This window comes from Vigna umbellata, chromosome 6 (genome assembly GCF_029865625.1).
Source record: "Vigna umbellata cultivar VRB3 chromosome 6, Vumbellata_1.0, whole genome shotgun sequence".
Lineage (NCBI taxonomy): Eukaryota > Viridiplantae > Streptophyta > Magnoliopsida > Fabales > Fabaceae > Vigna > Vigna umbellata.
This window is the reverse complement of record NC_142170.1, coordinates 2,623,956-2,651,722: the sequence shown is the minus strand read 5'-3', so window position 1 is coordinate 2,651,722 and position 27,767 is coordinate 2,623,956. Positions and strand designations below refer to the sequence as shown.

Here is a 27,767-nt window from a genome sequence, read left to right as displayed (position 1 = left end):
ATTTTGTCTCTAAAATAATCAATTACCAGCACATAATAATCGATTATTCATAATCGATTATCACTTACCAATAATCGATTATGACTTATAACATAATCGATTATCATGACTAGCCGTTGGAGTTTTTTAGCATGTTTTTTTACCATTGTGCATTCATTAAATGCATAATTGATTATAGATAATTGATTATCACGAGAGAATAAACTGACAACGAATTTTTGGAGGTGCCCTTGAGTGAGGTCTTTATAAAGATGTTTTAGACTCTTATTCTAACAAACACAATTGAATGTTTTTTAACATAGTAAAGTGTGAACCAGGATTTGTGTAACCTTTGTGCTTTGGCTTTGAGAACTTGGTGTTAGCATAGAGCGCGAACTTTCGCTGGAAGTTTGATTTAGTGTTGTTGTTGTTGTTGTTGCTGAGTGAAGCATGTAATCCTTTGTGAAGTTTCAAAGGAAGTGTTCATCCTTTGTGAATCATTCAGAGATGTTCATCCCTTGTGGTTTTCAGGGAAAGTGAGTATCATGTCTTGGGGTAACAAGAGAGGTGTTTCTAAATCCTTAAACTTGTCTTTCTATGTGATTGTAATAGTTTATTTGTTTTGTGATCGTGGTTAGTTAATCTCTGTTTGGGCTTAACAACTAAACGTACGATCCTTGTGATGAGAACTAGTATAAAATTCCTTATGCAAATCTCTCTTTCCCTATACTCTTTATTGTTGTTGATATTATTTGTTAAGTAAATTTTATAAAGAGAGAAGAAAAATTATTTTAAAAGCACAAGAAATCAATTCACCCCGTCATCTTGATTTTTGTCCAATCACACTAATCATTTTGTTGCACCGCTCTAACAAACATTAGGTATTACAATGATGTGACAATATCTTGATAATTAATAATTTAGAAAATTTCATTAATAGTGGATTATTTTATGCATCCATAAATAGAGCTATGGACTCTTGAGTACTTCTTATGCTCTTCCCCATATCACAATCATCATTCATATAAAGAAGAATGACCAAAGACAATAACATTGTCGTGTGTTGTAGTATGGCAACAATACATAATAGAGGTTAGATCATCCCATAATGACCAAGGCAACAATTGTTAGGTTTATCAAGGAAGGGGTTCATTGGGGAGACACAACACCAATGAGACATGAATCCAACCACATAAGGGATTGACATCACTATCAATCCAAAACCTTAAGGTAATAGGTTAATGGGTCTTCATCCTAATATGGTGCTCCACTTTTTTATGTCTATACCTAATGTGGGACTTAGACTCACACTTGGATTCCATACAATTTCCCCCTCAAGGGTGAGTCAATTCCACATTGGTACACTCCCCTCCATCAAAAGCATTCCTAACCATGAGTACCCCTTCCTACCGTCGTTCATCATTACAAGAGACGCTTACCTGAAACTCTTGCCAAGAAGAATTTCCATACAAGGACCATTGCACTCTTTTTAGCTAGTCACCAAAGATTAACCAAACTTTGATAACACTTGTTAGGTTTATCAAGGGAGGGGTTCACTAGGGAGACACTGTAACACCCGAATATTTTAAAGGGTATTACTGATAGTAGAGACTAAATTAATTTGATATCTCATATAAACAATCAAACTTTATTTCAATTACTCCAAAGTACAATACCAAACTTACAAACTTTAAACAATATAGTCTTCACCATTGAAATTTCAACTTATAAATTTTACACAACATAATCTTCCCAATACAAATTTATTCTTTTTACAAAAATCCCTGAAAGTTTTTCCCCGCATCTCTCTCATCTCTAAGCTTTTTCAACCGCATCTGCAACATTATCTAATCACATATAACATGAGTTATATGATCATAGTACAAACAAATAAGGGTAAGCCAACCATATCATAAAATCATTAAACTTGTAACAAAAATATTAAAATCAGGTATTTCTGCAATTGATAAAATATCATTATTCCGATGTCATTAATTCATCATTATCAAAATCATCTTTCTCATTTCCATAAATCTTACAAGTGTACCATGCTTACTCATGAAGCCTTATGGTCAGACCGCTCTCTGCCTGCTTCCTTAAGCCTCACTTACATACTATGTCTTAATTTCTGAAGCCTTATGGTCAGACCCCTCTCTGCCTGCTTCCATAAATCTCAGGTGTTACTTTGCTCATACCAAACTCTCATGGTATAACTCGATCATACTACTCCCGGTAGTAAACATCATTTCATAAGTAATGATTTCTCATATCCACTCCAACATTTCATAAAAACCAACAATTCATACCCTCTTATCCACCTAACTCAATCATGTTCATTCTTTAATCATGAATTCATAATAACCCGTTTTGGTATCGATAAATTAAACACATTGACAGATATCATGCTTCATATTATAAACTCATTTTGCCCATAACGAGTATAACTCAACATATTTTCACCAAACAAAGATCATGGATCAACCAAAATACATCAACATATCTTAGGAACTACATATTAAAGTCTGGGCTCAATGTAATGATAAATAAAATATATATGAAATTTTTACCATGATAATATTATGCATCTACAATCAACTTGTTTTATTTTATTTTCATCCTAGTAGAGATTTTTCTTTACCCCAATTGGTCACCGGAGAGGACCCAGATGTCTGAACGCATCAAACTCACCTTCGACGCCAGCACATATGACTAGTCACAACTGACTGGACCAGGCCAGGGCTGCTCTATGATCAGGGATGTGCCAACTCAGGTTTTTAAGGTTCCTCTATCCTACCAACAAAGGGAGGCCTTCAATAATTAACAATTTATTTATTTAATTTATCTACCTTGTTTTCTTATGCTCTAAATCTTAAAATGCCTAATTTTACTTCCTCTCACAACAACCTCAAACACTGTATATATATTTAATACCCATATACAAGCTATTATAGAATCCTTATTCCAAACCTTCCAACAAGATTAATTTCAGCCAACAAACTCATTCAATAAAATCATCACAATAAACATCCATAATAGAATTCATACAAGATAATTATAAACAATTAACAATAATAAAACATTACTATAAATGGTCATAGAAGAATACAATATTTGACAATCATAAAAATAATCTTAATATAAAAATTCATGGGGAAACAAGAAGTTGAATCTAGCAGAGCCGGTTAGACAACTTCTAATCCATCCATCAATACAATATAATTAAATAACAAGAACAATACATGTCTGGGGAAATAAGAAGTTGAATCTGGCAGAGCCGGTTAGACAACTTCTAATCCTTCCAAAAATGCAATAAAATAAATAAGTAAAGAAATAAATAGTTTGGGGAAACAAGAAGTTGAATCTGGCAGAGCCGGTTAGACAACTTCTAATCCTTCCAAAAATGTAATAAAATAAATACGGAAGGAAATAAAAAAAAAAGTTTGGGGAATCAAGAAATTGAATCTGGCAGAGCCGGTTAGACAATTTCTAATCCTTCCAAAATACAATAAAAATAAATAAGGAAAACAATAAAATGTTTGGGGAAACAAGAAATTGAATCTGGCAGAGCCGGTTAGACAATTTCTAATCCTTCCAAAATAAAAATATAAACCACTAATAACATACAATTGACATAACATAATCAATATCACATTTTACAATTTATCACACTTGGATATTAACACACAAAAAAAAACATATTCTCATTTAAAATTCAAAATCATACAGAAACAAAATACTCCATATTTAAGATTTAAAATCAGACAAAAGAAAAATATAGCATATTCAAGACTCAAGATAATACAAAAAGAAATACTCAAAGTTAGCTTCCCTTACCTCTATTCCAGACTTAGTTTCCTCTTCTCAAACCGTTCTCCGGAAACTTCCAGAATTTCCCCTCTTTAACTAGAATTTCCTCTAACTCTCTTCTCTCACAATTTCTCTAGAATTTTGGTGTAAATCTTCAGCCTCCCCCCCTTGGCTATTTATAGCCAAAAATTTTACTATTCATTTTTACTATTCATTTTTACTATTCACTTTTACTATTCATTTTTACTATTCAAAAATTATTTTTTATTCACCATTCTTATCTCTGAATGATTAATTCTACGTGGAGTGTTCTCTTCCATAATTTATTTTAATATTTTTTTTTAACTATTCACTATTCACTATTCACTATTTACTATTTACTATTCACTATTCACTATTCACATTTCTAAAAAAATCCTAAATAAGTTATCAAAAATTTGAAGCTCTCCCTCCAAAATTACTATAACTTTATATCCAAAAATTTACATTTTTCTATCCATTAAAATTATTATTACTAATAAAATGTTAAAATTTACTATTATAAATATTTTTTTTTTCATGGATCTTACATTTTAACATACAAATATTTTCAAGGATCTTACAATCTCCCCAACAACAATTATTTTCGCCCTCGAAAATTATTTATTTAAACAAAGACTATTTAACAAAAAAAAATTACTTACAAAAGAGATATGGATATTCCTTTATCATAAATTCTTTCAATTCCCAAGTCATTTCCTGTGTGTCTTCATTCCAAAGTACCTTTACCGTGCGAATATCCTTCCCTCTTAACTTTTTCATTTGAACATCTAGTATACGCACTGGGCCAACTTCCATTGTTAAATTTTCCTTGACCTGAATTTCATCAACTTCTAACACATGCTTTGGATCTGGAATATACTTCCGCAGTTGGGATACATGAAAAACGTTATGCAAATATGTCAATCGAGGTGGTAGTGCTATCTCATAAGCCACTGGCCCAATCTTTTTGAGAATTTGATACGGTCCGAGAAATTTTGGTGTCAGTTTCCTCATCTTGATAGCTCTCCCGACTCCTGTAGTTGGCGTTACTCGTAAGAATACATGATCTCCTTCTTCAAATTCTAACGGTCTTCTTCTTTTGTCGGCATATGACTTTTGTCTACTTTGAGTTGCTTTCATCCGATCTTGGACTAATTTTATTTTTTCTGTGGTTTGTTGTAATAGCTCGGGTCCCACTGTCAGTGCTTCCCCATCTTGAAACCAACACAACGGTGTTCTACATCTTCTTCCATATAAAGCTTCATATGGTGGCATACCAATACTGGAATGATAACTGTTGTTGTAAGTAAATTCTACTAATGGTAGTATCTCATTCCAACTTCCAAGATGATCTAATACACAGGTTCTCAGCAAATCCTCCAAAGATTGAATAGTCCTTTCTGTTTGACCATCAGTCTGAGGGTGATAAGCCGAACTCATCTTCAACTGTGTTCCCAGAGCCTTCTGTAGCGTCTGCCAAAACCTTGAAGTAAACCTTGGATCTCTGTCTGACACAATGCTTGTAGGTATGCCATGCAACCTCACTACTTCCCCGATGTATAACTCCGTCAGCTTTTCTAGTGACATACGTTGATTAATAGGCAAAAAGTGAGCGCTCTTGGTTAGTCTATCAACGATAACCCAGATAGAATCGTGACCTTTTGATGATTTTGGTAAATGTGTTACAAAGTCCATCGAGATACTGTCCCACTTCCATTGAGGAATGTCTAACTGTCGTAACATCCCTCCCGGTTTTTGATGCTCCACTTTTGCTTTTTGACACACCAAGCAGGCTGCTACAAACTCGGCCACATCCCTCTTCATTCCATTCCACCAAAATGACTCTTTCAGGTCCTTATACATCTTAGTCATACCTGGATGTATGCTAAGACGACTTTTATGGCCTTCGTCTAAAATTAAATGTTTTAATTCACTCTTTGCAGGGATACACACTCTGTTTTTAAATCGAAGTATGCCATCTTTACTTAGAACGAACTCCTTAGCTTGATCGGTGTCCAACAACCTGATCTTTTGCTGCAACTCTTGATCCATCGACTGCTCAACCTTCACTTGTTCTAAGAAGTCACTAGTGATTACTAAATGACTACACCATATGTGATCTGGGTTTAACTGCAACCCCAAGTTCATATCACGTAACTTTTCTAACAGTTCTAATTCCTTCACCATCATCGTTGTTATCTGAGCTTGTCTCCTACTCAATGCATCTGCCACCACATTGGCTTTTCCTGGGTGATATAAAAGCTTGAAGTCATAATCCTTCATATATTCCATCCATCTTCTTTGTCGCATGTTCAATTCCTTTTGATCGAACAAATACTTTAGACTCTTATGGTCACTAAAAACTTGGAAACTTGCCCCATAGAGGTAGTGTCTCCATGTCTTTAATGCAAATACTACTGCTGCAAGTTCGATGTCATGCGTTGGGTAGTTTTTCTCATGCGCTTTTAACTGCCTAGATGCATAAGCTACAGGTCTCCTTCCTTGCATTAGAACGCACCCCAATCCTTGATATGACGCATCGCAGTACACCTCAAAAGATTTGCTAGAGTCTGGAATGATTAATACTGGTGCTGATGTTAGTCGTTGCTTCATATTTTCAAAACTGGCTTCGCACTTGTCAGTCCACAGAAATGGTTGATCTTTACGAGTTAACTGAGTTAGAGGACCTACAATCTTGGAAAACCCTTCGACAAAACGTCGGTAATAACCGGCTAATCCTACAAAACTTCGTACTTCAGTTACAGTTTTCGGCCGCTCCCACTTTAGCACAGCTTCCACTTTTGCTGGATCCACTGAGATTCCTTGAGCAGAAATCACATGACCCAAAAATTGTACTTTCTCTATCCAGAACTCACACTTTGATAGTTTCCCATACAGTTGATGTTTTCTTAAAATTTCCAACGCCACCCTCAAGTGTTCTGCATGCTTTTCCTTATTCTCTGAATAGATAAGAATATCGTCGATAAATACTACCACGAACTTATCTAAACATGACCGAAATATTCTGTTCATGTAGTCCATAAAAATCGCTGGGGCATTTGTCACACCAAACGGCATTACCACGTACTCAAAGTGTCCATAGCGAGATCTGAAAGCCGTCTTTTGTACATCTTCCGTCTTGACAAGAATCTGATGGTAACCAGATCTGAGATCAATTTTTGAAAACACCTCTGCTCCTCTCAACTGATCTAATAGATCATCGATTCTTGGCAAAGGATATTTGTTCTTTATTGTAACCTTGTTCAACTGTCGATAATCCACGCACAACCTTGAACTTCCATCCTTCTTCTTCACCAGCAATACAGGAGCTCCCCATGGAGACACACTTGGACGGATAAACTTCTTCTCCAACAGATCTTCGATTTGCGTTTTCAACTCTGCTAGTTCGGCAGGAGCCATTCTGTATGGAGCCATAGAAACCGGGCCAGCTCCGGGCACTAGATCTATTGTGAAATCGATCTCTCGACTAGGTGGTAAACCTGGCACTTCTTCTGGAAAAACATCAACATATTCTTCTACCACAGGTATTCCGATGATTTGTTCTTCAGTATTCTCTCTTTTCTCCTAAGCTAACACCACATAGCAGGTAGCTCCATCTTTGATATCCTTCGCAGCGACTCGAGTTGAGCTTAGTTCTAAATTGTTCAAATTTAGAAACTCTATCTTTTGTTTCCCACAATCAATAAGAACGTGATTGGCAGTCAACCAATCCATTCCTAAAATAATGTCTAGATTTTGAAGGGGTAAGCAGATCAAGTTCACTTTGAACTTGCGTCCTGCAATTTGGATCGGGCATCCGACACAGACTGAACTGGTCGTAACTGGTCCCGATGCTGGTGTAGAAACTACTAATTCACACCCTAGATCAAGCATCGGTAATCCGAGTCTTTCTAAACATGCTAGAGATATAAAGGAGTGTGTGGCTCCAGAGTCAAACAAAACATATACGCATTCTCCTAACAGCATACAGGTGTGTAAGATTAATGTACCTGGCTTAGTAGCCTCTTCTGCAGACATTGCGAATACTCTTCCTGTTGCCCGGGGCTTTACTTCAGCAGAATCTTGTTGTTGTGGTTCTCCCACCTTCTTTTTCTTTGGACAGACATTAGCAAAGTGTCCTGGATCATTGCAGATGAAACATCTCTTCCCTTCAACTCTTTCCCCAGTAAGTTTAGGGCAGTCACGTCTGAAATGTGCCCCTCCACACTCAAAACACTTCACTGTTCCTCGATATGATAATTGTGGTTTTTCATAAGGTTTCTTGTTGAATTTCATTGAAGATTCTCCCTTTGCAAGTCTGGAAACTCTACTTGGATCAAACTCCAACAATTCTATCATTCTGGCTTTCTCTACCAATGCTGGAAACTCTTGTATTTCCAATGGCATAAGTACCTTCTTCAGTTCATGCCTTAGTCCTCCCTCGAATTTTCGACATCTCCATTCTTCTGTGATATTCTGAGTATAAAACCTCGAGAGATAATTAAATTTTACTACGTACTCTTGTACTGATAACCTTCTTTGTTGTAAGGTCAGAAACTCCGCCTCCCTTGCAAATTTTGCACTGTTTGGAAAATATTTTTCCAAGAACCTTATCTTAAAGTTCTCCCAATTCACAGTCTCACCACGAACCGTCATCAACTGTTGCATACTTTCCCACCAATATTCAGCCTCACCCACCAAAAGAAATGATGCATAAGTTAATTTTTGTTCTTCTGAGCAAGTTATTACCCGAAAAATCTTCTCGTTCTGCCTTAGCCAAGAGTCAGCCTCATCAGGAGTAGCCTCCCCATTAAATTTAGTTGGATCATGCCTTAAGAAGTCATTCAAGCTAGAATGATTTTGAGGTACTTGATCAACTTGTTGTTGCTGCATCTTTGTCGAGTTTAAATGATTTCTTCAAAAAGATAACAATACAATTTAGCATATGATATCAATTTCCTCCAAATAGTCATTTTCATCATAACCATTAATAGTTTTACTAAGAATAATAATTTCACTCCCCATAGTCCCAAAATACTTTCGAAAACCATTGCTCTGATACCATAATGTAACACCCGAATATTTTAAAGGGTATTACTGATAGTAGAGACTAAATTAATTTGATATCTCATATAAACAATCAAACTTTATTTCAATTACTCCAAAGTACAATACCAAACTTACAAACTTTAAACAATATAGTCTTCACCATTGAAATTTCAACTTATAAATTTTACACAACATAATCTTCCCAATACAAATTTATTCTTTTTACAAAAATCCCTGAAAGTTTTTCCCCGCATCTCTCTCATCTCTAAGCTTTTTCAACCGCATCTGCAACATTATCTAATCACATATAACATGAGTTATATGATCATAGTACAAACAAATAAGGGTAAGCCAACCATATCATAAAATCATTAAACTTGTAACAAAAATATTAAAATCAGGTATTTCTGCAATTGATAAAATATCATTATTCCGATGTCATTAATTCATCATTATCAAAATCATCTTTCTCATTTCCATAAATCTTACAAGTGTACCATGCTTACTCATGAAGCCTTATGGTCAGACCGCTCTCTGCCTGCTTCCTTAAGCCTCACTTACATACTATGTCTTAATTTCTGAAGCCTTATGGTCAGACCCCTCTCTGCCTGCTTCCATAAATCTCAGGTGTTACTTTGCTCATACCAAACTCTCATGGTATAACTCGATCATACTACTCCCGGTAGTAAACATCATTTCATAAGTAATGATTTCTCATATCCACTCCAACATTTCATAAAAACCAACAATTCATACCCTCTTATCCACCTAACTCAATCATGTTCATTCTTTAATCATGAATTCATAATAACCCGTTTTGGTATCGATAAATTAAACACATTGACAGATATCATGCTTCATATTATAAACTCATTTTGCCCATAACGAGTATAACTCAACATATTTTCACCAAACAAAGATCATGGATCAACCAAAATACATCAACATATCTTAGGAACTACATATTAAAGTCTGGGCTCAATGTAATGATAAATAAAATATATATGAAATTTTTACCATGATAATATTATGCATCTACAATCAACTTGTTTTATTTTATTTTCATCCTAGTAGAGATTTTTCTTTACCCCAATTGGTCACCGGAGAGGACCCAGATGTCTGAACGCATCAAACTCACCTTCGACGCCAGCACATATGACTAGTCACAACTGACTGGACCAGGCCAGGGCTGCTCTATGATCAGGGATGTGCCAACTCAGGTTTTTAAGGTTCCTCTATCCTACCAACAAAGGGAGGCCTTCAATAATTAACAATTTATTTATTTAATTTATCTACCTTGTTTTCTTATGCTCTAAATCTTAAAATGCCTAATTTTACTTCCTCTCACAACAACCTCAAACACTGTATATATATTTAATACCCATATACAAGCTATTATAGAATCCTTATTCCAAACCTTCCAACAAGATTAATTTCAGCCAACAAACTCATTCAATAAAATCATCACAATAAACATCCATAATAGAATTCATACAAGATAATTATAAACAATTAACAATAATAAAACATTACTATAAATGGTCATAGAAGAATACAATATTTGACAATCATAAAAATAATCTTAATATAAAAATTCATGGGGAAACAAGAAGTTGAATCTAGCAGAGCCGGTTAGACAACTTCTAATCCATCCATCAATACAATATAATTAAATAACAAGAACAATACATGTCTGGGGAAATAAGAAGTTGAATCTGGCAGAGCCGGTTAGACAACTTCTAATCCTTCCAAAAATGCAATAAAATAAATAAGTAAAGAAATAAATAGTTTGGGGAAACAAGAAGTTGAATCTGGCAGAGCCGGTTAGACAACTTCTAATCCTTCCAAAAATGTAATAAAATAAATACGGAAGGAAATAAAAAAAAAAGTTTGGGGAATCAAGAAATTGAATCTGGCAGAGCCGGTTAGACAATTTCTAATCCTTCCAAAATACAATAAAAATAAATAAGGAAAACAATAAAATGTTTGGGGAAACAAGAAATTGAATCTGGCAGAGCCGGTTAGACAATTTCTAATCCTTCCAAAATAAAAATATAAACCACTAATAACATACAATTGACATAACATAATCAATATCACATTTTACAATTTATCACACTTGGATATTAACACACAAAAAAAAACATATTCTCATTTAAAATTCAAAATCATACAGAAACAAAATACTCCATATTTAAGATTTAAAATCAGACAAAAGAAAAATATAGCATATTCAAGACTCAAGATAATACAAAAAGAAATACTCAAAGTTAGCTTCCCTTACCTCTATTCCAGACTTAGTTTCCTCTTCTCAAACCGTTCTCCGGAAACTTCCAGAATTTCCCCTCTTTAACTAGAATTTCCTCTAACTCTCTTCTCTCACAATTTCTCTAGAATTTTGGTGTAAATCTTCAGCCTCCCCCCCTTGGCTATTTATAGCCAAAAATTTTACTATTCATTTTTACTATTCATTTTTACTATTCACTTTTACTATTCATTTTTACTATTCAAAAATTATTTTTTATTCACCATTCTTATCTCTGAATGATTAATTCTACGTGGAGTGTTCTCTTCCATAATTTATTTTAATATTTTTTTTTTAACTATTCACTATTCACTATTCACTATTTACTATTTACTATTCACTATTCACTATTCACATTTCTAAAAAAATCCTAAATAAGTTATCAAAAATTTGAAGCTCTCCCTCCAAAATTACTATAACTTTATATCCAAAAATTTACATTTTTCTATCCATTAAAATTATTATTACTAATAAAATGTTAAAATTTACTATTATAAATATTTTTTTTTTTTCATGGATCTTACATTTTAACATACAAATATTTTCAAGGATCTTACAGACACAACACCAATGAAGCCTGATCCCAACCACATAAGATATTGACACCACTCTCAACCAAAAATCTTAAGGCAATGAGTTAATGGGTCTTCATCCTTATATGGTGCGCTACTTTCTCATTTTTATACAATGTGGAACTTAAACTCACACTTTGACTCTAAAAAACATCACTTTTTCCTGTGTTTCTTTACAAACCATCAAAGATTGATTAGAGCTTCTACTACAAATCAGGCTGCTACCACTCTAGAGAACACCATCTTTGGTATACTTTTACTATTAAATTATTACTATTTTTTTTTGCTTTCTATGATTTTTCTATAAACTTTTAGCAAGAAAAATATGTCAAAGCGGTGCAGCGAAATGGTTAGCATGTAGAACAAACAAAGAGGGAGGGGGTGGATTGGTTTCTTATTGCAAATAATACATTTAATAATTTTCTTGTAAAATATAAATTCCTTAATAACAATTTAAACAAATAAAAGAGTAAGGAAGAGAGAAAACTGCACAAATGATTTTTATACTGGTTCAGATCACACAGATCCTACGTCTAATTATTAATCTCAAACGAGAATTAACGCATTTGATGAATCATTATTTTGTACTATTCACTTAGATTTCTGCACCGAATTATATTAGTGAATTATGTTTAATTCTCTATTATTGTCTCATTTTCACTATTTGAGCTTAATTTGACTATTAATTCTTATTTTAATTAATTTGAATTATTTGGGCTTAATTATTCAAATTATTCTTTGCAGGACAATTTTGGAATTATTATTGGGACATCAAGAGGGCCGCCATATCATTTATTATTTTCCACATCAACATCTCTTTTTAACTTCGTTTTTAGTTAGCTTTGGGCCCATTTTTGGGCATATTTTGTAGAAGCCCATATGATGGGCAAAACGGTAAATGGGGCTTTTCAAACCCCAAAATGAGATTTTAGGAACTCTCCTCTCCTCACTTTCGTTTTTTTAGGTTTTGGTAGAGCTTGGGACGTTTTCCAACCCCCCCTTGGGGGTTTTAGGTTTGCTTTCGTTATCTTTCTCTTCTATGTATTAAATTCGTTTTTTAATCTCATTGCAATCCATTTCAAGTCTGTTTCTATTTGGTATTGAATTTCGTTTATGTTTGCTATTGAATTTCATTTTTGTTTGATGTTCTTTGATATTCCAATTCTATTTAAATTATCGTTTCCGTTCGCTGCACTCGTTTCAGGTTTAATTTCGTTTTGCCATTCAATTTCGTTTTCCCCCATTTACTTTATTAATTTTCATTCCAATTTTAGTTGCTATTTCGTGTTTAACATTTGAAGTTCATTCTGCTATGTTTAATTTCTTTTTAATGGTAGGTTAAGTGTGTTTGGTTAGTCTTAGTAAGATTGCAACGTTTTCCTTGAGATTGTTGCTCTATCATGGTGATTTTGTTGTTCTAATCTTGTTCAATGTTTAATTATGTTATGTGCTTGCAATTGAGTACACGCTTAGTTGCGTAATTATACTTAATTTTCGCTTAGTCGATTAAACCGCATTTACTTAATTTGTGGTAGCGCGAACATGATTAAATGGGAGCATTGCGTTTGCTTAATTCGCTTTTATGAAAGCATGATTAGTCTTCGCTTAGTTGATTAATTCATGTTGGATTAGGGGTTAGAATAGTGTGTAATTGTTGTTAATATGTGATTGGACGCATTGTAATTGAGCTAGTGACTAACCGTTTTCAATTAGTGTTTGATTTTGTGTTTTAGTTTGTTCATTTCACTTCACAAAACTGTCAAAAAACCACCCCCCACCACGTGTTCGACCTATTGCCTGAACCATAGTTTGGTCCTTAAGAGACGACCTAGGAGTCAATTCCTAGTTTATAGTGCACTGGAATTGCATATTAATTTGATTCGGGTACGGCCTCGATCACGTTTCACTATAAAAAACCAACAAATTGTTACAATCACAAAGAAAATAACATAGTTTAAGGTTAGAACACCTCTCTTGTTACCCTAAGAGATGAAACTCACTTTTCCTTAAACCCACAAGGGATGAACACCTCCTCTGAATGCTTCACGAAGGATGAACACCTCCTTTAAATCTTCACAAAGGATGACAAACTTTAACTCGACAACAACAATAACACTCAATCATAACTCCCGTGAAAGTTCTCGCTCTATGCCAACACCATGTTCTCAAAGCCACAAGCACAAGGGTTAAACCGATCCTAGACCACACTTATCACAACACCTAGCAAAACAGATAAGCTTTTCGAAATTCAAGTATTTTGTATGTTAAAATGAGAGTCTCAATCTAATTTATAGAGATCTCACTTAAGGATACCTCCAAAAATCCGCTGTCAACTATTTAACTTGTGATAATAAATTATCCGCTTATGATAATAGATTGTGCATTTAATGAATGCACAACAGTCAACAACTTGCTTTAAAATTCTCATAATTGCTCGTGATAATCGATTATGACAAGTCATAATCGATTACTAATACTAGATTGTTATAAGTTGGTAACCGATTATCCTAAATATAAAATGAGGTTTTCTGATTCAAAATGAATTTTAACGTAACCTAAGGCAAACAATACATAGAATCAAAGATAAACCACATCCTATACATAAATCTACTAAATTACAAAAGCTTTAACACAAAACAAGTCTTCATGAGGATCTTCTTGCACCAAGAGCACTTGAAACTTGACTTTGAGACATCATAGAAACTTTTTCTCTTCAGCTTTATGCTAACAATAAGTTCTAATATATATAAATGCTATGAATGTATATCGTTTAGACTAAAAGATGAACAAATGATCTAAATATAGATATAATTTTGCTTTGAACAACAATGTCTAAATTTTTTCGAAATCCTCATAAATATATTTAATTTAGCATTTGTATTTGTTAAACATAAAAAAAGGAAGATTGTTAAGACAAGATCGTCTAGAGAAACTAGATTTTCTAACATATAACATTTAACGAAATATTATTTAGTAAGTATAGTGTCTAAGAGAAGTGCATATTAGAACATCTTTGTTAAACACAATCAAGATAAACAATGATGTGTTGGTTATAAAAGATTAAAAAGTATTTGACAAAAATGCATCTAGAGAAAGCAGTAGTAAACACTAAATATTTTATCAATTGTGATACTACTTTTAAAAGCACATACTCATGCTAAATGCTTATACTACGAATCATGCCTAAAAGTTATCTTAACGTAAGAACATTACATGCATGAATATACCATATCCCTCTCTGCTTTGATTTTTCTCTCTTTATCTGTGTAGATAATGACAACACCAAGTTTTATTCAAAAGAACTGCACATGGATCAGAAAGACATTGAGAAATATGAAGATATTCTTGGAATGTTTCCTTAAAGCTTTATGTCCTATCATATTCATTCAAGCTCTCACTACTACAAATCTTCGTACCAGAAGCCATATACTCTCAAGAGGTCAACTCTCTCTAAGTAACTGATGACAAATTTATGAACACCAAAAAACGGTGCCAAAAACTTGTTTAACCCTCGACAAGTATGACCGAATCGTATCAAGTAATAAAACTCGGTAAGACCAAGTATCGTTTTCCCAAAGGACTCACGACCTAGTTAGTTATATGATTTGTTGATTATTTAAGACATGTGAACAATTGATTGTAGTTTTAAATGCAAAAGACAGTAATTAAACATGTATGCATGAATTTGATCAATGGAAAAGAGGAATACAAACACTTTAATGAATTAGATGGATGAGTATGTTGTTGGGGTTATCAATTTCATCTTATCCACTCTCATATACTTTTAGGAATTCATCATTCTTTTCATCAATTGCTAATGCCACTCTCTAAATCACCTTGCAAGAAGGCCTATCCTTAATTATGAGTTCATACAATTCCTAGCATCCCTAATAATTAATTCTGAAGTGCAGAAGCATAACGGCAACCAACCCTTATATTCCTATGTCTAGGCAATATGCTATTGGGAGAAATTCCCCGGATCTAGATTTTCCCGTACGTTCCCATATCGACAAAATCAATAATCATGGCATTGAATGACTTAAACAATGCAAGCTTTAAGCAAAGAGGAAAAACCCTAACTAATGATGAAAGAAAGAATGTATCTTAAAATAAGATGTTAAAACACAAATTCCATATATGAGAGTTTCACAAGACTACATTGATTCCCCAACAACCATACAAGGTTTAGTTCACCATATTCATGGTGAAACTAGATGAACAATAATGAGAGAATGAAAAATAGAACCCTAGAAGGATGAGTAGGTAGCCTCAGCATCCAAGATCTTCCTCCAAGGGGTGGAAAAGAGAGTGTTTGCTTCGTCTCCAGCCAAAGATACAAACCCTAGGAAGACCTAAAGCTTATATAGTGTTCGTAATATTACAGAAATTTAGGCCCAAGCCCAAAATAGTGCCGCTCAGCGGTAAACTACCGCTCAGCGGTAAGTGCGTGAAGTTGATTCTTCCCCTCAGCTGCATTTTCACCCCTCAGCAGAGCCAACGGGTGTTCCTAAGTGCCGCTCAGCGGTAAACTGCCGCTGAGCGGTAGTTGCGACTTCTCCTTTTGCACTTTTTGAGTTCTTTTCCGATTCCATATCTATCCTTCTTCACTTCTTTCACCAAATTCACCTTAAAACCTGTATAAAACACTGAAATCAAGCGTAAACCTGTCCAGCTCTCTTATTTCCAAAAATATGAACAAAAACATGATTCCAAGCTAGTTTCTAAGTGTTAAAGGTTGCTTTTAGTATCAATTTTAAGCATAAAAATAACAGTTTTTCAACTGTTATCACAACCCCAAACTTAGAACTTTGCTTGTCCTCAAGCAAACAAAATGTAACTCAATCTTCTACCAATCAGTACAATGGTTTACTCCATTCAAAAAATCCTCTTTTCAAGATAAGCAAAAACTTCAGTTAAGCTCATGACAAAGACTTCAATCAAGACATACACATGCTTTAGTGTTCACAAAGTCACTTAATATCCAACAAATGCTATTTTTCATGAATGATCAATCAACTAAGGATGGATGTTCATGTGCTCATGGAATATTTCCTCACTAGGTAAAGTGTTTCGCTCAAACACAAGTGTATAAGAGGTAATCACTCATTCACTCTTCTATCACAATGTCACAAAAATTGACTTTGCCTTTCATTTAACCATAATCAAATAAATTCACAAGCATGCATCATCACAAGGACTTTTCTATGGCTTATAATGTGGCTGGGCTAACAAGAAAATTGGTTTTTCTATATCACAAAACCCTTGAGTTAAGAGAATCATACAAACACAATCATTCTTACTTTTCCCCAACTTTCTTTTGCATTGAGCTTTGCTTTTTCTTTTCTTTTCTTTCTCTTTTTCTTTCTCTTTTCACATACTGACTTCTTAGCTCTTAGCTCAATGCTTTCAATTTCCCTTTCTATTTTTCAACAACCCCAAACTTGAACATTTGTCAATACCACAAAATATTTTCTACTTAACTCAAGGTAAAGCTTTACAACAAGGGTTTTCAAATCATGTTCAAGGCTAAGGGTTCAAAGGATAGAACACATAGTGTTCTCTTTTAGTGGCTAATTTCATGAAATTGGCTAATATAAGGGTTACCAGCAAATGGCCTTGATCATATGATGCGAACAAGCAAGTAATTCAATCATAGAAAACTTGGGCAAAGTCATTCATGCTTCCAAAGTAATAACATTCATTCACACAAACTCTGGAGCTCAAAACCTCACATATAAGCTCATTGACATTTGACATACACATCCTGCTTAATATCACAATCACAATCACAACATCATGCATTTGTTCACAAAGCTTGTGAACCATCTGTATAAGCATGTAATGTGCACATCTCAACATCAATCCATATCAAAGCATCATCAAGCATTACTTATCAAACAATCACAATCATAAGCAAACCATCATAACAGACAAAGTTTCCAATTGAGTACATCAAACCCTATTCTAAAACACAAGTAAATAAGTTCAGAACATAAAACAAAAACATAAGTCCTGCTCTAGTTATGATAGCATTCATCAGTAATTGCTATCTCAGCTCCTCATCAATCTGAGCTGTCATTTGTATCCTCCTCTTCTTCCTCATCTTCGGCATCCTCAAATGCATCATCCTCATCATCATCATCTTCATCCATCTCCATAGCTGAAGCTTCAGCTGCTCCAACTCTGCCTCCTTGTACCTACTCTTCTGGCCAAGCTACCACATTATGAAATTCCTCCATAGTCCACCTGTGTGTTGGAGGTGTATCATACATTCCAACAATCATCTCAATAGTAGCCACCTGCCCTCTGTGGATAGACTGTAACTGTGCACCTATAAGAGACATATACATGTCCCTCATTTGGAAAGGTTCTGCTTCATGTGTCTCAATAGATGCCTGACTCTGTGCTTGCCTTCTTTCTCTGCGAGTACGGCGTGGTGGAACTGGCTGAGTTGCCTCCTCACCTCCACAGTATTGTCTGTAATAAGCCTCATCAATTGCTTTTCTTGGCCTTTCAAATGGTGGAGCAAAAGTATCCGCCCCAGCTATCTTGCAGAGGTGTGTAATCAAAGAAGGATGTCCTAAGGGTGCTTTGTTGTTTGTTGTGTTAGCACACACCCTTATCTCATCAGCTATTACCTGTCCAATATTGACATTCAAGTTCCTGATTGCACAGTAAAGGAGGAGTGCCCTGCTAAGAGTGATGTCTGACACATGAGAACATGGCTGAATGTTGGCATGAGAAAACGCCATCCAATACTTTGCAAGAGGAGTCAAGTCAGTCCTCCTAATGTTCACCACAAAGCAAGTTCTATTCCTCTGAAAATGTCCTCCAGGTACACATAAAACTCTCTCCACATCATCAAAATCAGTGCCTTCTTCCATACAGAAAGCAAATTGGCACTGCTCACCAGCCCACACAGTATCCAAGAAGTTGTTGATGGAATCAGGATCATACCTAATAGCATGGCCTCTGACATAACCTAGGTAATTCTCAGCTGGATAATCATCAATCTTCCTTGCATTGATGTAGAATTCTTTCACCACAGCTATATTAGCAGGTGTAGGGTATGTGGCTAGCTTCCCCCAATCATTCTCCAACAATTGCTCTCCAAATTGAGGAGTAAAGTTAGGTATCATTCCAACCTTCCTTTCCATAAGGAGTCTCCTATCTTGGACCACCTTAAAGTGCTTCTCATGTTTGCGAGATAGGAACACAAAGTGTTCTCTTTTAGTGGCTAATTTCATGAAATTGGCTAATACAAGGGTTACCAACAAATCGCCTTGATCATATGATGCAAACAAGCAAGTAATTCAATCATAGAAAACTTAGGCAAAGTTATTCTTGCTTCCAAAGTAATAACATTCATTCACACAAACTCTGGAGCTCAAAACCTCACATATAAGCTCATTCACATTTGACATACACATCCTGCTTAATATCACAATCACAATCACAACATCATGCATTTGTTCACAAAGCTTGTGAATCACCTGTATAAGCATTTAATATGTACATCTCAATATCAATCCATATCAAAGCATCATCAAGCCTTACTTATCAAACAATCATAATCATAAGCAAACCATCATAACAGACAAAGTTTTCAATTGAGTACATCAAACCCTATTCTAAAACTAAAGTAAATAAGTTCAGAACACTGGGTTGCCTCCCAGTAAGCGCTTGTTTAACGTCACGAGCCTGACCCAGAATTTCAAGGATCAATCAACTGCATCATTGTGGACAAGTGTTCCAGTTCTCCCCCTATATAAGGCTTGAGTCGTTGACCATTCACCACCATGCTTTTCTGTGGATCAGCAGCAGCTGGATTAAATATTTCAATTGCTCCATGTGGATGCACTCCTTTTACTACAAATGGTCCTGACCAATTTATCTTCAATTTCCCAAGGAATATCTTCAATCTTGAATTGAATAATAGTACCTGTTGTCCTGGATTAAAAACTTTATTTACCAACTTCCTGTCATGATAGAATTTGATCTTATCTTTATAAGCCTTGGATGAATCATATGCATGTAATCACATTTCTTCAAGCTCCAGAATCTACCTTCTACGTGTTCCTTGAATTTCATAAGGATCAAAATTCAAGAATTTCAATGCCCACAATGCTTTATGCTTCAACTCTACTGGCAAATGACATGTTTTCCCATAGACTAATTGAAATGGTGATAGTCCCATAGACGTCTTCATTGCCGTCCTATAAGCCCAAAGAGCATCATCCAGCTTTAGTGACCAATTCTTTCTTGATGAAGTCACTGATTTTTCCAGGATCCTTTTTATTTCTCTGTTAGATACCTCAACTTGTCCATTGGTTTGTGGATGATAAGGTGCAGCTACCTTATGTTTCACACCATAATGTTTGAGTACTTTTTCTAGCTGATAATTGCAAAAATGAGATCCGCCATCACTAATCAACACTCTTGGAGTTCCAAAACGCGAAAATATCTCCTTCTTCAAAAAATTAATTACCGTGCTAGCATCATTTTTAGGACAAGCTAATGCTTCCACCCATTTACTCACATAATCCACTGCTACCAAAATATATTCATTGTTGAAAGATGGAGGAAAGGGTCCCACAAAGTCAATACCCCAACAATCAAAAACCTCAACCTCTAAAATGCCTTGTAATGGCATCTCATGACGTTTAGTGATCGTCCCTGCTCTTTGACACTTATCACAATTTCTAGCATGATTATGAGCATCTTTAAATAAAGTTGGCTAATAAAACCCTGATTGAAGAACTTTTGTTGTTGTTCTTTCTCCATTAAAATGTCCCCCATAAGGTGAATCATGACAATGCCAGAGAATTCCTTCTGCTTCTTCATTTGTCACACATCTCCTCAGAAGATTATCTGCTCCAATCTTGAACAAATAAGGATCATCCCAGACAAACTGCTTGGCATCATGCAAAAATTTCTTTCTTTGTTGCCAAGTTAAATCTTCTGGCATGACCCTTGCAGCTTTGAAATTAGCCATATCAGCAAACCATAGCCTCTGCTGAATATACACGAGTGCTTCATCTGAAAAAGATTCCCAGATCTCTGATTCCTTGCTAGTAACCTCCTTGTTGACTAATCGTGACAAATGATCAGCAATCAAGTTCTCACTCCCTTTCTTATCACGGATCTCCACATCAAATTCTTGCAAAAGTAGTACCCATCTAATCAGACGTGGCTTAGAATCTGGCTTTGTCAATAAGTATTTGATAGCTACATGATCTGTATAGATAATCACCTTAGACCCAATAAGATAAGGTCTAAATTTCTCTAGAGCATACACTATAGCTAGAAATTCTTTCTCTGTCGTAGCATAATTCAACTGAGCATCATTCAGAACTTTGCTGGCATAATAAATTGGATGAAAAATCCGCTCTGTTCGCTGGCCAAGAACAACTCCTATTGCATAATCACTTGCATCACACATTAGCTCAAAATTTTTATTCCAATCAGGAGCTACAATTACTAGAGCTGACACTAATTTGCTCTTCAATATGTCGAAAGCTTTCAAACATTCTTCATTCATCACAAAAGAAGCATCCTTCATAAGAAGATTACTCAATGGTTTAGCAATTTTTGAGAAATCTTTAATGAATCTTCTATAAAATCCAGCATGACTTAGAAAACTCCTCATCCCCCTTACATTTGTTGGTGGAGGCAATTTCTCAATGACTTCCACTTTGGCTTTATCTACCTCAATCCCTTTAGCAGAAATTTTATGTCCCAGCACAATTCCTTCCTTTACCATAAAATGACATTTCTCCCAATTAAGAACAAGATTTATCTGAACACATCTTTTAAGAACAGTATCCAAATTCGCCAAACACCTTTGGAAAGAATTTCCAAAAACTGAAAAATCATCCATGAAGACTTCAATACACTTTTCTAAGAGATCTGCAAAAATCGCCTGCATACACCTTTGAAAGGTAGCTGGAGCATTACACAATCCAAATGGCATCTTTCTATAGGCAAGGATACCAAAAGGACAAGTAAAGGCTGTCTTCTCTTGATCTTTTGGATCTACCACAATTTGATTGTATCCAGAATATCCATCTAAGAAGCAATAGAAAGCTTGACTTGCTAATCTTTCTAACATTTGGTCCATGAAAGGAAGAGGAAAATGATCCTTTCTAGTGGCTTTATTTAGCTTTCTGTAATCAATGCACATTCATCATCCAGTAACTGTCCGAGTGGGAATAAGTTCATTCTTATCATTGTGAATTACTGTCATTCCGCCTTTCTTTGGAACCACCTGAACTGGACTTACCCATTCGCTGTCAGAGATTGGATAAATAATACCAGCTTCTAAAAGTTTCAACACTTCTTTTCTGACCACCTCCTTCATTACATGGTTTAACCTTCTCTGTGGTTGAGCACTCGGTCTATAATCCTCTTCCATAAAGATCTTATGCATACAATAAGTTGGGTTAATACCTTTAAGATCTGATATTGACCACCCAATTGCTCCTTTATTAGCTTTCAAAATTTCTATCAAGTGTTCTTCTTCTTGTAGAGACAAAGAATTACTGATGATAACTGACTTTTTTTCATCTTCCTCTAGAAAAACATACTTCAGATGTGCTGGGAGTCTTTTTAATTCTGGTTTCTTTACTTTGACTTCTTCTTCCTTATCAATTATTTCAAACTTTGTATCCTCCTCTGGAATTTTTTTCAATGTTTCCAAGTCCATCAGACATTCTACAATTAATTTCTCTTCTCCTTCATCTAAATCTTCACGAGCATGAATAAGAGTTTTCTCTAATGGAGAAACATACCGCACCATCCTTTCTTGCATCACACAGATTTCATCAAGTTTGTCAAATTGGAAACATGCTTTATCATCATTTGGATACGTCATGGCTTTAAATACATCAAAGGTGACTTCTTCATCATGAACTCTCAATTTAAGCTTGCCATTTTCCACATCAATTAAAACTCTAGCAGTCTTCATAAAAGGTCTCCCAAGAATGAGAGGTACATCACTGTTTCCTTCCATCTCCATTACAATAAAATCTACTGGGAATACAAACTTGTCAACCTTCACTAACACGTCTTCCACCACTCCACATGGATATTTAAGAGACCTATCTGCCAGTTGAAGAGCCATTCTGGTAGGTTTGATTTCCAAACCCTCAATTGTTTTACACATGGATAGCGGCATTAAATTAATGCTAGCTCCTAAATCAATCAATGCTCTTCTAACTTCCAAGTCTCCTATGGTATATGGAATAGTGAAACTTTTTGGATCTTTAAACTTAGGAGGTAATTTCTGTATGATTGCACTGCAGTTACCCTGTACCTTGATAGTTTCCTTCTCAATGTATTTGTTTTTCTTTGTAAGCAGTTCCTTCAAAAAATTTGCATATGATGGCATCTGTTGCAATGCTCCAGAGAATGGTATAGTGATATTCAGCTTCTTAAATAACTCCATGAATCTTTCCAACTGTTTTTCTTTCTCCTTCCTTGAATAGCTCTTTGGATAAGGAAGTGGTTTTTCAAACTCTCTTTCTTTTTGTCTCTCATCTCTCTCTTCTCTTTCTTTTTTTTCTTTCTTCTCATCTTCTTCTTCTTTCTTTCTTTCTCTCTCAACTCTTTTTTTCCACTCACATGTTTCTTTTTCACTCTCATTTTCTTTCTCCTCTCTTTCTTTTTTTCTCTCCTCTAACACCTTTCCACTTCTGGTCACAATAGTTTTACATTCCTTTCTAATATTACCATTTTTCATCTTGTCAACTATTCGCTCAATATGGATCTTCATATTTCTAAATGCAACTTCCACATTCTTACAATAAGATGCATTTGTCTTCAAGAATTTTTGGAAAGTCTCGTCAAGTAAATTGCATTTTCCATTTTTGCTATTGCCATTGAACCATTGAAACCTTTTGTATTTCTTGTGGTAATTGAGAACGTTTCGTAATTACTTCTTCCAACTGTTGAGAAATAATTTTATTTTGAATAAGCAGAGCATCATTTGATTGTAGCAACTTCTTCTGACTAGGATATCCTCTTTCACTGTTTAGCTCATTATCACTTGTAGCCATATTTTCAATGATTTTTGTAGCTTCCTCTGGAGTTTTCCATTTGATATTTCCTCCTGCTGAGGCGTCAAGCATCATCTTGGTTTGTGAACCAAGAACTCCAAGGAAGATTAGGACTACTTCCACTTCGTCAAATCCATGCGTGGGAGTCTTTCTTAATAAGCTTTTATATTTGTCTCATGCATGACCCAGTGATTCCTCCATGCCTTGCCTAAATGATGAAATCTCTTGCTTTCCTTTATTTACCTTTGATTGTGGAAAGTATTTGTTTAGGAACTTTGTCACAACTGCTTCCCACTCTATAAAGCTTCCTTCTGGAAAAGAATTCAACAAAAGCTTAGCGTTGCCTCCTAATGAGAATGGAAACAGGCTAAGTTTGATTGCTTCGTCCGGCACCCCATTTATTTTCACCGTGTTGCAGATCTCATTAAAAGTTGTGAGGTGCTCATATGGGCTTTCGTGAGACAACCAATTAAATTGCTTACTCTTCACCAGTTGAATTAATGCCGGTTTCACCTCCATATTAGCTGCATTGACTCTTGGTCTTGCTATGCTATTGAAATGCTAAGGTCCAGCTATATTAGTGTAATCTGCAAGAGTTCTTCTAGCATTATTATTCTCCATATCCTCAGTACTATGGTCAGAACCTCGTGGTGGTGGTTGTAACAGAGTTTCCGGAGAAGGAAAAAGTTCTCTAGATGTACAAATTCTTCTCCTCTGTTTACTCTCGTCTAAACCTTCAAGAAGAGGTTCTGCAGTTTTCTTGCTCCTAGTTCGGATTGCTTCCTGCATACACAAGCAAACAAATCCCTAGAAGAATTGGTTAGCACAAAAAGATATAACAGAAGATATAAGATTCAGAGATAAAAAGATAAAAACAGAAAAAATAAAAACAGAAAAATAAAATAAAATAAAATAAAAATAAAAACAGAAAATAAAAATAAAATAAAAATAAAATAAAATAAAATAAAATAAAAATAAAAATAAAAACAGAAATTCAAATTTCAAAATTCAAAATTCAAAATTCAAAATTCAAGTCAAAGATAATCAATAATCACACAAATGAACTAGTTAAACCACGAGTCCCCGGCAACGGCGGCAAAAACTTGATGACAAATTTATGCACACTGAAAGACGACACCAAAAACTTGCAAGTGTGACCGAATCGTATCAAGTAATAAAACTAGCTAAGACCAAGTATCGTTTTCCGAAAGGACTCACGGCCTAGTTAGCTATATGATTTGTTGATTATTTGAGACTTGTGAACAATTGATTGTAGGTTTTAAATGCAAAAGACAATAATTAAACATGTATGCATGAACTTGATCAATGGAAAGGAGGAATACAAACACTTCAATGAATTAGATGAATGAGTTTGTTGTTGGGGTTATCAATTTCATCTTATCCACTCTCATATACTTTTAGGAATTCATCATCCTTTTCATCTATTGCTAATGCCACTCTCTAAATCACCTTGCAAGAAGGCATATCCTTAATTACGAGTTCATACAATTCCTAGTATCCCTAATAATTAATTCTTAAGTGTAGAAGCTTAACGGCGACCAACTCTCATATTCCTATGTCTAGGCAATATGCTATTGGGAGAATTTCCCAGGATCTAGATTTCCCCGTACGTTCCCATATCGACAAAATCAATAATCATGGCATTGAATGAGTTAAACAAAGCAAGCTTTAAGCAAAGAGGAAAAACCCTAACTAAAGATGAAAGAAAGCATGTATCTTAAAATAAGATGTTAAAACAAATTCCATATATGAGAGTTTCACAGGACTACAACGATTCCCCAACAACAATACAAGGTTTAGTTCACCATATTCATGGTGAAACTAGATGAACAATAATGAATGAAAGAAAGATAAAACCCTAGAAAGATGAGGAGGTAGCCTGAGCATCCAAGATCTTCCTTCAAGGGGTGGAAAAGAGAGTGTTTGCTTCGTCTCCACCAAAGATACAAACCCTAGGAACACCTAAAGCTTATATATTATTCGTAAAATTACAGAAAATTAGGCCCAAGCCCAAAATAGTGCCGCTCAGCGGTAAACTACCGCTCAGCGGTAAGTGCGTGAGTTGATTCTCCCCCTCAGCGGCATTTTCACCCCTCAGCGGATCCAACGTGAGTTCCTGAGTGCCGCTCAGCGGTAAGCTGCCGTTGAGCGGTAGTTGCGACTTCTCCTTTTGCACTTTTTTATGTCTTTTCTGATTCCATCTCTATCCTTCTTCACTTCCTTCACCAAATTCACCTTAAAACCTACATAAAACACTGAAATCAAGCATAAACCTGTCCAGCTCTCTTATTTCTAAAAATATGACCAAAATCATGATTTCAAGCTAGTTTCTAAGTGTTAAAGGTTGCTTTTAGTATCAATTTTAAGCATGAAAATAACAGTTTTTCAACTATTATCAGGGTGACTCTACAGATTTTTGAAAAATTCACTTTTAACCTTTCCTAACTCCACCCACATGCAATTTCTAATCTTCCATATCAAAATCACTCAATTCAATCGGTTCAAACATTAATTAAATCATCAAATCATGCATAGAAATCAAAACCCCTAAAAATTCATGCTTCAACAATCAAATTCATACTCAAGAACCCTAGAATGAAAAATGCTTGACTTACTTGGGTGGAGGTGCTAGATGAATGAAGAATGCTTTCAAGCTATGATGCTCTCTTCCAACCCCAAACTTAGATGGAAAACTAGTGAGAAAGTGAGTGGAAGGGAGATTTTCTCAAGAGGGATGAAGGAAAAGTTGTAGAGGACCATTGAAAAAGTATGTAGGAGTATGTGTGCAGAGAAGAATCTGAAAAGAGAGGCCAAGGCGCAGCTTAGGGTATAAAATTACCCTAATGGGCTCGGGTTCCTCTAAGGGGCAACCTAAGCCCAGTCTGCGACACTACCGCTCAGCGGTAGTTTGCCGCTCAGCGACACTTTCGGGAAGTGCTCTTTTTCTTCCTAACTTAACCTAGGTGCCTCCTACACATGCTCCTCACTTGCTCCCTGCACTTAAATTCTCAGATCACTCATGCAAATCCCTATCATGAAACTAAAGTAGAACAAACAAAAATATAATCAATCAACTGGGTTGCCTCCTAGGTAGCGCTTGTTTAACGTCACGAGCCTGACCCAAAATCCACCAACACCCATCAGTAGGTGTAAATCTTTCTTACCTTCACCCATCAGTAGGTGTAACAAACCTAGTATCTTTCAGTAGATACTTAACCACCTAGCATCCTTCAGTAAATGCTATACCCAAAAATTTTACAGAAATAATGTCCAACTGATTAAAAATTACAAAACCAAAATAAAATCAAAAGAAAACAATTGTCCTTAAATCACTCGAATGCCTTCCAGCAAGCGCTCTTTTAATGTCATTAGCTTGACCCAATAAAGTTCAAGTTCCTTCTTCATGGTTGATGTTCATATCATACCAAATCATCAACTGCTTCCGGTCCATTGTTTTGACTCTTCTAGAATGTGGAGACTCTATCTCTATCATCTAATTTTCTTTGTAGCCTTTCACAACCCACAACTTGTTTTTGAATCTCACAGGTGTACCAAGTTGGAGTCGTTCTTTCATCCAGTCATCATGGACTTTTCTTCCTCTTCCAATCTTTTCTTTTTCCTGTACCTGAAACAACAAACAATGTTTACCTTTAACCTTGTGCTTTTCATCTTCAGGGCTAGTCATGAGTACATCTTGAAATGCAGCTTTATGACTAGCTTCTTCCTCCTGCATCTGCCTCTCTTCTTTGAAGACATCTACAACAACTCTGTCTTCTCGGTCTTGGAGTACCACTATACCTTCATTCACATCAATGATGGCTTTGGCTGTTTTCATAAACGGTCTTCCAAGAATAATGGGTATCTTTTCAGTCTCCATCTCCATCACCACAAAGTCTGCCAAGAACTGTAGTTTGCCTACACAAACTATAATATCCTCTGCTATTCCATAGGGTTTCT

General features: G+C 35.3%; 1 protein-coding gene across 1 annotated transcript; it reads right to left on the bottom strand.

The window, feature by feature from the left end:
• Window positions 1-1,645: 1,645 nt before the first annotated feature.
• On the bottom strand, window positions 1,646-8,763 carry LOC148196575 (uncharacterized). The gene is made up of 2 exons (XM_088092435.1): window positions 7,818-8,763; window positions 1,646-1,826 (listed from the first exon to the last, which is right to left on the bottom strand). The coding sequence occupies exons 1-2, from the start codon at window positions 8,698-8,700 to the stop codon at window positions 1,795-1,797; spliced, it is 915 nt and encodes a 304-aa protein (XP_087948561.1). The 5' UTR covers window positions 8,701-8,763; the 3' UTR covers window positions 1,646-1,794.
• Between the last annotated feature and the right edge of the window lie 19,004 nt (window positions 8,764-27,767).